This window comes from Pezoporus flaviventris, unplaced genomic scaffold (genome assembly GCF_033815535.1).
Source record: "Pezoporus flaviventris isolate CSIRO_AGI_PZ_B2104156 unplaced genomic scaffold, CSIRO_AGI_Pfla_v1 ptg000191l, whole genome shotgun sequence".
In the NCBI taxonomy this organism is placed as follows: Eukaryota; Metazoa; Chordata; class Aves; order Psittaciformes; family Psittacidae; genus Pezoporus; species Pezoporus flaviventris.
The window spans coordinates 922205-935804 of record NW_026892739.1 but is presented as its reverse complement, the minus strand read 5'-3'; the positions used below and the strand labels follow the sequence as shown (position 1 = coordinate 935804).

Here is a 13600-nt window from a genome sequence, read left to right as displayed (position 1 = left end):
TGAGCCCAGCACCAGCTTTCTATCCTGGCCCCTTAAGCTTGGGAGCAGGGGCTGGATGTTTGCACTTTGGGATGCGGCGGTTTGAGTGCAATCTGGAGCACTTCTGCAAGGTTTTGAGTTGGTTTGGGGGCAATTTGGGCTGCTTGTGCATAATTTAGGGTAATTTCAGGCGTTTGGGGCATTTTGGGTAAATTTTGACGGACCCACCAGTCCATCCCTGCACCCTGCAGGGACGGTGGCAGGATGGGACCCATTGCAGCCTCCCTGCTTGCGGGAAGCATCACTTCATGTGTCCCCAAGGACTTTATTGAACCTTTAAAACCTGAAGCATGCGGCTGGTTGGGTGTTCCCCACAGGAAGAAGAGGAAAAGGAGGAGGAGGAGGAAGAGGAGGAGGAGGCAGGGGGCATGCTGGGGCTCAGGTGGCAGGCAGCCAGACTTTCTGGGTGCTGATGATGTCGCTGAGCTTGCTCTTGATCTTCAGAAAGTGTCTTTTGAACTCCAGGCCATCACCCTGCATGGGGAGAGGTTGTGTTACCTTGCACCCACCCACCATGGTCCTGCATCACCTTGCATCCACCCACCATGGTCCTCCATCACCTTGAACCCACCCACCATGGTCCTGCATCACCTTGCACCCACCCAACATGGTCCTGCGTCACCTTGCACCCACCCACCATGGTCCTGCATCACCCTGCACCTACCTAACATGGTCCTGCATCACCTTGCACCCACCTAACGGGGTCCTGCATCACCTTGCACCACCTTGCAAGTCTCTGCATCACCTTGTACCTACTGCGCATCACCGTGTGCCCACCTTGGCGAGGCGAAAATCCACCAAGATCCTGCTCTCCATCTCCACCAGGTTCACCTTGAAGATGAGTTTGTTGTTCCTCCTGTGTGTGGTTGAGATGGTGACCTGAAAACAACAGCAAGGAGGGAGGATCCCCTGGGTTACTTACAGATACAACAGCAGGGAGGCTGCACCCCAGGATCTCGCCCCCCCCAGCACCCACCTGGTTGGTGCAACTCTTCTTCCAGCCGTACCCCATCTTCTCACACACCTCCTTCAGGGCACGGTACGAGCCGTCAGCGTCCAGCTTGGTGAAGAAGCGCGTCATCTGCTTCACCAGGCGTAACCCCTGGAAAGCTGCATCCCCTGATGGCAAAGGCTGCGAGCTGCATCGCTCAGGATGCAAACCTGCATCCCAAACATTACGAACGCTGCGAAGCTGCATCCCCTTATGGCAAAGACTGCGAGCTGCATCGCTCAGGATGCAAACCTGCATCCCAAACATTATGAACGCTGAGAAGCTGCATCCCAGTACCGCAAAACTGCTCCCTAATGGCTTAAATATTGCACAGTTGCCTCTGAATCTCACAAATATAATGCGAAGTTGCATCCCAAATGTAATAAACACGGCAAAGTTGGGCTCCGAGGTTATAAATGGGATGAAAAGTTGCAAAAGTTCCCATTTCCTTCTTATATCCAATCTAAACTTCCCCTGTTTAAGTTTTAACCCGTTACCGCTTGTCCTATCACTACAGTCTCTAATGAAGAGTCCCTCTCCAGCATCCCTATCGGCCCCCTTCAGATACTGGAAGGCTGCTATGAGGTCTCCACGCAGCCTTCTCTTCTCCAGGCTGTACAGCCCCAACTTCCTCAGCCTGTCTTCATACGGGAGGTGCTCCAGTCCCCTGATCATCCCCGTGGCCCTTCTCTGGACTTGTTCCAACAGTTCCATGTCCTTTTTATGTTGAGGACACCAGAACTGCACACAATACTCCAGGTGAGGTCTCAGTCACAGTCTTTATAAGCTCCCCAGTGTTTGCTGTTGCTTCTAAAAAACTGGTGGCACTGTCTGGCTTCAAGTGGCTTTTACATAATACAGACTGTCAGGCCAGATGATCATCACGGTCCCCTCTGGTCCTCAAATCTGTGAATCTAAAAATGAGAGGGCACCAGCACCTCCTTGCTTCTGGCTGATTGAATACGGGGAGTCACGTGTTCTCTTTATCCTCTCCTTTTCTCTCTCCCCTCCCTCCATCATCTTTAACTGAAGGTGCATTCTCCTTCCCCTGGTGCCCGGGGCTGGCAAATAACGTCGGAAGGAGCAGACCTCTCCAGCCTCGCACTGGGATATTCTCCTCCCCAATCGCAGTGCTTCACTGGTGGGATCAGGGGTGCTCGAGCTTGGAGATGGCTGGAAAACAGTGCTGAGCTCTCCTGGTTGCTTTAAAAAAAGCAACTGAAGTTCTCCTGGCTCCAGAGTGAGCTCTTTTGGGAGCCGCCGGAAGGGACCCGACCAGGCACGCTCCCCCACGCTCACACTCGTGGGCTGCACGTGTGTTCTCATGCGCAGGCACGTACGTGTGCAAGCACACACACCTGGGGGAAGAGCTTCAACGGCTCCGGCTGTTAACGGCCCTCCCAGTGCTACAACTCCCCGGGATTAATGTGATGAATTTTAAAGTCTAGAGGCGTCGACTAGGGAATCCGTCCTTTGAATCTCAAGTGTTCCAGAGTCTGAGCTATCGTGGTGCTGTATCTTCTGATACTCGCCTCTCCTCCCTCATAAGTAGCAGTATCCTTTTGAGTTGTCAGAAAAGGTAATCCAAACGTCATTTCATAAGGAAATATCCCTAAAGCCCATCTGGGTTGTGTTCGAACTCGTAAAAATGCTAAAGGCAAACACTTTACCCACGACATTTGGGTCTCAATCATTAGTTTAGTTAACGTTTGTTTCAAGGTTTGATTAATTTTTCCACTCCTCCCGAGCTTTGAGGATGCCATGGGGTGTGCAATTCCCATTTTATCCCCAAGGCTGGGGTTACTTGGTGTTCAAATTTTGATGTAAAATGTGTTCCCCTATCTGAGTCAATTCTGCTAGTCATCCCATATGTAGGGATAATTAGTTCCAGAAGAGTTTTGGATACTGTATTTGCTGTAGCCCTGACAACGGGAATTGCTTCCACCCAATGAGTTAAGTGATCTACTATTTCTAATAGGAACTTCCACCTCTGCACAGGAGGGAGTTCAGTGAAATCTATTTGGATGCTTTGAAATGGCCGCATCACCAATTCACGTCCCATGGAGGTAGTTCTTCTCATAAGCTTTTTATTCACTCTTTGGCGAGTCATGCATTTATCAGTTATTTCTTTCGCTAACCCCAAAATCCCGATGCATCCATACTCCCTTAAAAAGTGGACACACAGGGCCTGTGTGCCCCAGTGAGTCTTTCAATGTATGCTTCCTAATATCTGTCTGATCAATGGTTTATTAAGGAGTTGCCTCCCATCAGGGAGTTTCCATTTCCCATGTAGATCCTGTTCTCCCCCTATTTTACTCAACTCTTTCTCTTCGGACTCTCTGGATTTTGGAATCTCCAGTTCCTCTTCCTCAGGTAACAGAACCAACATGACTCTCTCCATTCCGTTTACTGCTTCATCTCTAGCTTCTTGGTCTGCCGAATTATTTCCAGATCCAGGTTACCCGGTCCGTGTCTCATTCACACACCGATCACCCCCATATACCCGTCCAACCGAACAACACTTCCAGTCCGTTTTCTTGTCCGGGTCTTCCTGCACGTGAATTACAGGCGACCGCGGCTTTCCTGGGAGCCCTTCCCTGCTTTTGCTTTTTGAGTCCCCTTCTTTGCCCAGGATATAACCTGCAAGCGCCGATGAGACCAGAAGAAACTGAGCAAACTGCCAAAATCGGCAGGGCGCGCCCTTCACTCAGATTCCCCTAGGCCCACGGAAGCAAAGCAGGTTCTTATCCCGGACAAGCCCCCATTTGTGAAATACGAACTCACTCCTCTAAATAAGATAACAAGGTTTTATTGAGGGACAAAGTCAATAAAGCAAAAGCAACAGCGCTGGGCGCATGACCGTAGCCAGAGGCGCAAGTGATTAGCATTTGTTACAGGTTACTATACTTTCACTATTACATTAGTTACGTGCATATTCATAATTGCCGCATATAGGCGGGGAATGTTATAACTAACTCCCGGAACTTGTAAGTCCCCTCCTCTTGGCGTCTGCGCAGTGCTCTCCGGTGACTGTGGGCAGGGGTCTTGAGGATGAAGTAAGCAGTCTTCCTCTTGTGAGTAGGGGTCTTCAAGATGAAGTAAGCAGTCTTCTTCCTCACAGTGTACTTTTCACCTTGGGCACAGTTGGACCCCCCAGCAATCACACAACCAGCTGTATCTGTAATTATTCTGATAACTAGCAATGATTTAAAACAGTGTGACCCGCCTGCAAAATTTATTGCAGGATGGGCAGACAAGGAGTATCCCAAACTAGCAGATGTTTGGGAGGCACTGTCTCTAAACTAACTGATAAATAGAAGGATGGTGTGAAATAACTCATTCAAGTTTAGTGGGGCCACTAAATCCTATTATCTCACCACAGACTTACAACACAAACATTGTTCTTTAAAACTAAAGATACTTTAGAAGACTAGTGTGAAACAATTAACTCATGTTTAGTGGGGCCACTACATTCCACAGACTTACAACATAAACATTGTTCTCTTTCTACAACCTAAGTTAAGATAAAAAGTACTTTATGTTTTCCAGGCACCAGCTTTTCTTATATCAAGGCCCCCCTCTCCCCCCGTGTCTTTCTTTTACAAATTCTTTTGCTATGTGACTCCGTTTTGCTCAAGAGTTCTGGCCCTTTTTAACTTGTTGTCTAATCTTGTGTCTTTAGCGAGCTTTGTGTCTGTTACTGTAAACTGGTACAGTTATCCCCACATAACCACACCTATGATTTGCAAAAGCCAATACATCTACGTGTTTATCACATTTGCGTGCACACACACAGAGGCTCAGACACACGCATGCATGCATCCATCAACTCACAGGACACGGGCAGAACGAACAACCCAACAGTTTTATTGGTGACTTCGAAGAACTTCTATCCTGCTCCATGAATAAGGAGCATCACGCTGGGTCTCAAGGCGCTTGTGGGGCAAGCAAAAGTCGTTTCTCCTCTGCTGACACATGGGCACCAGGAACCCCTGACCAGCTTCTGGGATATCTGAAGTGACAGCAAGGACATAACAGCAATGTCACAAAAGCCATTGGGGAGGGAGTTGGAACTGAGTGAGCATTAAGCTCCCTCCCAACCCAAACCGCTCGGTGAGTTTATGCTTCTATGAACATCAAGGAAATAAGAGCTGGGAAATAATAGCTGAGAAAATAACAGCAAGGAAATAGCATCTAAGGATATAGCCAAGGAAGCAACATGAAGGAAACCCTCAGCAGTTCCTACACGGAACAAGAGCTGAACTCGGCACCAGCATTGCCACCATCACATTTACCTTATGTCAGAGACCACCTCTTCCAAATCTGACTCCTCCTCCCGAGCATCGAGCTGAGCCAGGGCCGCCTCCTGCGGGGCAGGGATTAGAGAGGTGAGAAGCAGGCATGGGGCAGGGACCGGGTAGAGGGACAGAGCTGGCGCCTGCTCCTGCCCTTACCTCCTCCTTGTCCCTGTCCGTGTCCTTGCTCCTGCTCCAGCACTTGGGCCTCAGCTTCTGAAAGCACCTGGAAACAGGGAAGAGCAGGAGGATGAGAAGTAAAGGATGAACTCCTCCAGTGCTGGAGGAGTTGGCGGGCTCTGGGCAGGGCTGGGTGCTGCTGGAGCAGAGCCTGTTGGGGCGGGGCAGGGCAGGGCAGGAGTTACCGCTTCAGGCTCCATCTGCTGCTGCCTTGGGAATCCTCGGCACGTTTCTTGGCACAAAGCTGGTGATAGAGAGACAGAGACTCGGAACATGGAGGTTTCCACAGAGAATTCTGCAGCACAGGGGAGCCGGAAGGTTCTTCCTCCAGCCCAGTGCCGTCTACACACGTGCAAGGCTGTGCCAGCAGCCACGCCTTTAAGAAGAGCCCCCCCTGCCTCCCTGCCCAGCTCCCCGCTGCTCCCTGCCTCTGGAATGACCCAGAGTTCTCCTCAGCGTTGTTAATTTCTGCCTTTCTCCTCTGCACAGAGCTCTGCAGGCTCCCCGCCCCGCCCCTTCAACCACCGCCTGCAACACGCGCCATGCCTTCTAAAGACATGAAAGCTCATTTGTCTATTTGGAGGAGAAGGCCCCCGAAGGGAGGTTCAAACTCCACAGCAACGATTGGGCCCCTGCCCTGTGCCCGGGCACGGCCCCGACACGCCGGAGCCGCAGCACCATGCAGAAAGGCTGGGTATGGGCTCAGGGCAGGGAGCAGGGGCATTGCTGCACGGCTGGAAGCAACGGGTGCTGCAACAGAGCAAGGCCAGGCCAGGAGCTGGGGAGGGGATGCTTGGGGCGAGGGACTGCAGGCTAGAGCCTGGTAGGGGCTGATGGCAGAGGCTGTGATGAGAGGGAGCTGCAGCCCCCCTCAAGGAAGGAGCTGCTGGGAAGATGCACAGCAGAGCTGGGGACCGACCCTGGCAGGAGCCAGGACAAGCTGCTCCCAGCAGCTCTGAACACCTCCAAGCTCCAGGGTGGGGTAGCACAATGAGCTCCAAGTCTGGGAAGACATCTCTTGTGCACGCCAGCACATCCACAGGCATCCGCAGCAGCACCCGGGCCCCATGAGCACTGTGGGAGCACACACCCCCACCCCCCCCCCCCCCGGGCCCCTGTGCTCTTCAGCCCCAGGGTTTGGCTGGCAGCGCTCTGGCAAACGAATCCTTGGCTCACCTTGAAACAGCACTGCACCAGGAGAGCAACGGATGTGATGAAGTTCAGTAACGGCAAGAGCACCAGTGCCAGCGGCAGCCAGCGGTCCAAGGTGTGATTGGCCATCTCCTGGGAGAAAAGGAGAGTGCATCAGGGAGAAGAGGAGCGGGGAGGGAAGGGAGGCCCCTTCCATACCCCACTGCCCAGACACACACATGCAGCCATGCCCCGTTCTCTCCTACCGTCTCTGCAGATTCACTGCCCATCTCCCTGGCCTGGACTTGGGCATGGGGACGAGAGGTGCCGGCATCCTCCTCCCGCACACACTGCTCAAGGAGGTCAGAGGGCTCCGGGTCACGCTGCCTCTCACTCAGGAGCCTCAGGAGCAGCCCCATCCTCGAGACCATCTTGGCGCAGGCCTGCTGGAGCTGGGGCAGGCCACAGTCCTCGCTCAGGGCTCGAGCCACCTGTGCCATGAACCTGCGCAGGGCTCCATCTGGCACCAGAGAGTGTAGGTGGCGGCTGAGCAGGGTGTCAAAGGGGGGTCCTCGCATGGCCGTGCTGCCCGGGGCGCTGGAGCTGCCCTGTGCCGTTGCGGTCGAGGGTTCCTGCTCCTTAGTGCTAGGTCTCTGCTCTGCTCTACCCTCTGCTGCTGCAGGCTCTTCTTCTGCACCCTCGTTGCCCACTGTCCCATCGCTGTCCTCCTGCTTCTGCTCCTCATCTGTCCCAGCAGAGTCCTGTGTTGGGGATGGTGCTTCCTCCTCATCTTCTGCGCTACCCTCATTCTCCATCCTGTCAGGCGTGTTGGTCTGCCCCATGGCGTCTGAATGATCCTGACTCTCACCAGACAGGGCGAGATGTGGGTCCTCTGTTTGGTACTGTGTAGAAGGCTGCGCTGCAGGAAGGGTGGGTGTACTCTGGTGGCTGGAGACTGGGAGGATATCGCTGAGGTTCATACTTTTCACAGTCAGGATGCTCATGGCCTTGTGCAGCTTGTTCTTTAGCTGTGCCACGAGCCCCTCTGCTAGGAAATAGAGCCTCCTGGTGTCAATAGAGCTGCTCCAGCCCCTGTGCTGAATGCTCTGCAGCATCAGCGTCAGCTCCTTGGCGATGTTGCCCTCCTGCCTCGAGAGCTGCTGAGGGGAAGGTGCTGATGCATCGAGGCTGCTCAGGCTCCAGGCAACTGTGAGCGTGACGGTTCTCTGCTCCCCGAGTGAAGGCTCCTTAGGCTGGAGATTCAACACGGACCTGTTGTTCCCTTTCTTGGGGGGCACCGGTCCCATTAGGAGCCCTGGTGTCTCTGCCAGGGGAGCTGTAACACACCAAGAGCACTTCAGTGACAAAGAGCTTTCTGCCAGACACAGGCTCAGAAGGTTCACTATAGCTGGGGGACATGGGCAGGGCTGTGGGCCAGTTACCGCAGCGGGGAACAGTGCTGTTGCACACGCTCGTGCAGTCGAAGCTGAGGGTCCTGCACGGGGTCTCAGTGCTGTGCTTGTGCTGGCAGAGGCAGCAGGCCGTGTCGATGGACAGCTTGCTAAAGAACAGAGGTTGTGCACAAACACTCAGCATCGCGACCCAGGGCAGCGACTCCAACCCAGGTGGCGCACAGAAACGCCTCAGGGGTCTGCTTCAGTGTCTGCTGCAGCTCTGGGAAACTTCCCCTCGCTCCCTGTGTCCCAATGGATACTTTTGTGCTGCTGGGTTTGTTCCCCACACAGACCCTTTGTCCCAGCAGCCGGGATCTGCTGGAGGTGGGAGCCAGCCCCCGCACACTCACAGTGTTTCCAAACGGGATGTTCTCAGGAGCAGCATGAGCAGCGTCTGCCGAGTCACTCGTGTGGCACCCAGGTCCCTGCAAGGGTTTCAAGAAACACATTACATTTGAGGTGGCGGCACCAGCCTCTGCTCCGGGAACAAGCCCAGTCCCTGCTGCTTGCTGTGCTGGCCGCAGGGGGGGGATCTGCTGCTACCTAATCCAGGAGAAAAGACGGAAAACCGTCTCTTCTTCCTGCTGTGCCCTGCTCCCACCCATGGGTCTGAACCAGAAGGGATCCTGCAGATCCCATGGGACATGAATGCAGACAAGTTCGAGTCCGTGTCGCAGCTCCGTGCTGGCTTTGCAGATGGGACACGCCAGGACTGCTCAGCCTTTGCCTGGCTCTGCCGCTGCCTCCAGCAGGAGAAGGGTGGGAGAAGGGTGGGATTTGCTGCTGGATCTCTGCTTTCCTGGCCACGGGGCACCCAGAGACACAAAGAAAGATCCACGGTAAGCCGTTAACAAGGAGTCCGTACTTACAGGTGAGTGACTGAAGGCAGCTTGAAGAACCATGTGTCCTCGATAACAGACAGGGGGTTACGACTCAGGACCCTGAAATGAACCAACACCCCATGTGAGCGGGGGGTGCAGGATGAGAGCGGTGGCAGGGGCTCAGTGCTGCGTGTGTGAGGAAGGGCCTGGGGTGAAGGTTCCAGACCAGGGCAGATGCTGATGGGCAGATTCACAACATACATCAGGTCCTGACTATCTCCAGCCCAGAGAGCAAAAGCCCAGAAGTGCTGCTTCTGGAAAACACAACATCTCTTTCTTTCCTCCTCAACTCACACCTTCTGGTGGCTTCCCTCCAACAGGACTTTCCCTATTTCTCACATTCCCACTGTCCCTGAGCGTTGTCTCTGGTCCTGCACCCAGCCAGGCAAAGGCGTGGCCTGACAGAGTTGTCATTCAGCATTGATGCTGCTGCCTACTGGGGTTAAGAGGTGAGCAGAACACAGTGACAAGTGCCACTGCTCTGAGCTACCCTTAGCCCTTGGAACACTCACAGCGTCTGGAGGAACTGCATCCCGTGCCATGCCCGGAAGGTGTCGCTCCGGATCTGGGTGATGAGATTTCCCTCCAGGCTTCTGGGGAAACAGGAGACCACAGAAATGAAGACCACAGGAAGCTGGAGAGAAGCAGCACTGATCTGTAGGAAACAGCCCCATCCAAGGTGGAACTGGGGGGAAACTGCCATTTTCTCTCCTGCTGTTTGTTAACCTGTCCAGGAGAGGAGATGAAGTGCATGCGTGCTGCATCTCTGCCTGTGCCAGGACACAGCAAGACTCAAGACACAGCTTCTATTCCTGCTGTGTTTGCAGAAGCCATGGCCCCATCCTGGCGTGGCCACCAGCCACTCCCTGAGCACCTGAGCTCTGCTGCTCCTTCAGCAGGAGAAACCGGAGGCCTTCTTCTAAAAATAACTGGAGCTTTTTCCAGCACCAGAAGGTTCAAAATGCAACCAGGCTTCACCAACCGCACCAGGAAGGAACTCCCATAACTCACATGGTCTCCAGGAAAGGAAGGTTCTCCAAAGCACACGCCTCGATCAACTGGATTTTGTTGTAAGATAAATCCCTGTTAACAGGAGAACACAAAACGCTGGTGACATTTGCACTGTCCCGGTTTCTCTCAGGTGCTTTGACATTGGCGGCACAGACGTGCCATAGCTCTCATTTCACGTGGGGTTTCTCTCCTGCACTGGCTTGCAGTGGTGTGTAACCGGAGGTCACGCTCCTGACGGGGGTGGCTGCAGCTCAGAGAGGTTCTCCCAGCTCTGATCCCACCAGGGGTATTTCAGGGCTGATTTTCCTCTCTGGTAACAGAGCAGGTCCTTTATGCACGCCCCAAGAGCACCTCTTGTGTGCGGCCTCAGGGACAGGCTGTAACGCCCTGTGTGACCAAAATGGGGCTATTTCCCTTAGCTGCTAAACGTCACCTCCCTGCGCAGCCCTGCTCTGATGTGCGCAGGAGTCCTCTGGCCTGGCTCTAGAAACCAAAAGGTTCCTTGTCCCAGCCTGAACTCTCTGACTGGGGGGCTTGTTCTGCAGCAAACAAGGAGAGAGGAACCTTTGTGGGGTGTGTTTCATGGCCTGCTCAGCCAGAGTCCCCAGCCCCATCGTGGAGGTGAATGGGAAGTGCCTGCCCCTCTCCACGGGCGATGAACTGCACCATGAGCTCACTCCAAGGCAGCTCTGGGGCATCCGAGCTGAGAGGAGACGAATGCACAAGGTTTGCCCTGGAGGAGGCGGCCTCGTGCAGGTCTGTGCAGGGAAAGGGCAGCAGCCACCTGCTCCTGCTCGGCCGTGGGGCAATGGGAGTGCAGCGCGTCCCTGGGGAGCCCGCCCCTGCACCAAGACCCTGCTCTGCTCTGGCTGCAGCCGGGATACCCGCAGGAATAAAGCCCTTCCTGGGGCGGACTGTAGAGCAGCAGGGCCAGGGCAGGGGGGAGGCCGTGCCCACCACCATGGGCAGGGGGGTACTTACAGGTGCCTCAGCAGGAGCAGCCCCCCCAGCGAGCGCCTCTTCACCGCCAGCAGGTTGTTGTGCTGGAGGACTCTGCAAGAGACAGACGAACAGTGGCACCCGTGGCTCTCGGGTGCAATGGAGCTGTCAGGGGAGCAACCCTGCAGCAGCGTCACGGCGGCATCTCTCTGGGTCCCGCCACGACTCATCACGCTCATGGCAGGAGCAGGGGCTTGCTCCCAGCCTGCTGACCCTGACTGCAGGCCGAGCACATGGCAAGCACTGGTGTGGTGCTCAGCACAGCCTCAGCTCGGCAGCTCGGCGGAGGGATGGGGATCCCGGAACCCCTGTGCCAAGTCCGATACTGGTGGATACTCACAGCTTCTCAGCCCACAGGTATCCCTTCCACGGCTGAGGGCGAATGAGGGCGAGCGCGTTCCCAGTGAAATCCCTGCGGAGAAGCCATTGGCAGCGTCACCCCCAGCACAAACCCTTCCCCTGCCCCAGGGCTGCGGGGTGGCCGTGAGGCCGGCCTGGAGCTGCCCCCTCGGCGCTGCCCATCAGCCCTCCACAGGCAGCGTGTCCCTGGAGCCGCTCTCGGGGTGTCCGGGGCAGCGCCCGGAGCTGCAGGGCACTCACAGCACGGAGAAGGGCCGTTGGGGGGTGGCCAGGGGCACGCGGGCCAGGGCAGCGCTGCTGCAGTCCAGGTGGCGCCCGCGGCAGCGGCAGGGCCCTGGGCAGGGCCCCAGGGGCCGGGCCAGGCCGGGGGCCAGGCCCAGCAGCAGCAACAGCAGCAGCAGCAGCGGTTCCATAGCGACACAGGGCCTGAGCGCCTTTGGTACCACACGAGGCTCAAGGCTGGGGATCCAAACCAGGAGCTCTCGTCTGCGACCAGCAGCAGATCTGGCGCTGTGCTGGCCCTGCTGGGCAGATACAGCCCGGGACACCTCACACCTCACAATGGGGCCTCGCCGCAGGAGTTGCATCGGCCGGGCCTGCGAGCGTGCGGCCCCACTGTGACATGGGACAATCCCCTGCCGTTGGAGCTGGTCGCTCTGCCCCACCTGGGGCGTGTTACAGACCAGCACATCTACGCGTGCAGCACGTGTGCGTTCAGTACGTGTTTGTGCAGTCTGTGCGCGTCTGCCACGCGTGTGTGCTGGGTGCTCTCTGAAGGCAAGGGAAATCGGCTCGTCCCAGAACGATGTGTCCTCACTGGAAAAGCTTGACTCGGATCTGGCATCACTGAAAGGACAGCAGGGACGTCACAGCAATGACATAACAGCCGTTGGGGAGGGGGTTGGAACTGCATGAACTGAAGGCGGGGCTTTCATCGCCTCCTTCACACTTACGACCACCTTGTACAAGCCTGACACCTCACCAGCAGTGGACTGAGCCAGGGCCACCTCCCGCGGGGCAGGGATAGGAGCGGTGGGAAGCAGGCATGGGGCAGGGAGCAGGCAGAGACGCGGAGCTGTTGCCTGCTCCTGCCCGTACCTCATCCTTGTCCCTGTCTGTGTCCTTGCTCCTGCTGCACCACTTGGGCCAGACTCAGGGGATAAGACTCAGAGGCTGAGACTCTGTGGCTGAAACGGCGGCTGAGACTCTGGGCCTCAGGCTTTGGAGCTGATACTCTCAGACTCTGGGGCTGAGACTGCTGCTGAAAGTCTATGACTAACACTCTGGGATTCAGACTGGGGCTCAGACTGGGGCTGAGACTCTGTGGCTCTGACTCTGGGTCTCAGACTTTGAATGTCAGACTCTGTGACAGAGACTGTAATATAGACTCTGTGGCTGAGACTGTAGCTGAGACTCTGGTGCTCAGGTTTTGGAGCTGAGACTCTCAGCCTCAGACCCTGTGGCTGAGACTGTTGCTGAGACCGTGGGGCTGGGTCTCTGGGGCTGAGACTGTGGGGATGAGACTCTGGCTGAGACTGTGGGGCTAAGACTCTGTGGCTGAGACTGTGGGGCTAAGACTGTGGAGCTGTGTGGGGGTTGGAATGTATCAAAACTGTCAGAGACCATGGGAAGGAGGAACTACAGCAGGCAATTAAGAGCGACCCGTCCCTGACTGGTACTTGGAAGTCGTTGGAACTGGCAAGGAACGAGGATGTCAGAACTGGAAAGAGGGGAGTGCGCATGCTTTTGGAGGAGCAACCCCCATGCACCTCAGCTGAATAAAGCATACCTACTTTACAACTCTAAGGAGCTGGAGTCAATCCACGTATCACTTTCACCTGATGTAACCGCAAGGCAAACCCAGATGTGCTCTGCTAATTGCTTGGAAGCATATAAATATTGTGTAAGCTTTGCAATAAACGATCCAGCTTGCACTCTACCTCTGGGTCCGTGCCTCCGTCCTCACAGGGCTGAGACTGTGGTGGTCAGATTTTGGAACATACTCTGGCTGAGACTCACAAATGAGGACTCTGGCACTGAGACTCGGGCTACGACTGTAGGTCTGAGACTCGGGCTAAGACTCCTGGGCTGGGACTGTGGGGCTGAGACTCTGGGGCTGAGACTCTGGGGCTGGGACTCTGGGGCTGAGACTCTGGGGCTGAGACTCTGGGCCTCAGACTTAGGAGCTGAACACTGTCCTGGGTTCAGCAGTAGCAGTCACTTTTTCTCCTTAGTAGCTGGTGCAGCGCTGTGTTTTTG

The 13600-nt window shown here is 55.5% G+C and overlaps 2 protein-coding genes and 1 long non-coding RNA gene across 4 annotated transcripts in view; all 3 read right to left on the bottom strand.

The window, feature by feature from the left end:
- LOC133262180 (S-adenosyl-L-methionine-dependent tRNA 4-demethylwyosine synthase TYW1-like) overlaps window positions 1–13600 on the bottom strand; it is a 347477-nt gene that overhangs the window by 155284 nt on the left and 178593 nt on the right. The gene's annotated exons all lie outside the window — the stretch shown is intronic.
- LOC133262186 (serine/threonine-protein kinase Chk1-like) lies at window positions 285–1129 on the bottom strand. The gene is made up of 3 exons (XM_061441131.1): window positions 1016–1129; window positions 817–918; window positions 285–513 (listed from the first exon to the last, which is right to left on the bottom strand). Exons 1-3 carry the CDS (start codon window positions 1118–1120, stop codon window positions 418–420), a joined length of 303 nt encoding a protein of 100 aa, XP_061297115.1. The 5' UTR covers window positions 1121–1129; the 3' UTR covers window positions 285–417.
- Window positions 8431–11035, bottom strand: LOC133262166 (uncharacterized). Of its 2 annotated transcripts, XR_009741228.1 has the most exons (5): window positions 10964–11035; window positions 9983–10054; window positions 9484–9564; window positions 8960–9031; window positions 8431–8515 (listed from the first exon to the last, which is right to left on the bottom strand). It is a non-coding gene; the product is annotated as an uncharacterized LOC133262166 (long non-coding RNA). The 2 variants fall into 2 exon arrangements; XR_009741229.1 differs by lacking the exon at window positions 9983–10054 and having other exon boundaries at window positions 10964–11024.

Bases quoted from the DNA above. Each gene is read 5' to 3' on its own strand.
- LOC133262186 (XM_061441131.1), bottom strand. From the start codon at position 1,120: ATGACGCGCTTCTTCACCAAGCTGGACGCTGACGGCTCGTACCGTGCC. The intron at 919-1,015 runs GTGGGTGCTGGG...TGTTGTTTTCAG, and splicing joins AGAAGAGTTGCACCAACCAG to GTCACCATCTCAACCACACA. The intron at 514-816 runs GTGGGCACACGG...CTCCCCATGCAG, and splicing joins TGGATTTTCGCCTCGCCAAG to GGTGATGGCCTGGAGTTCAA.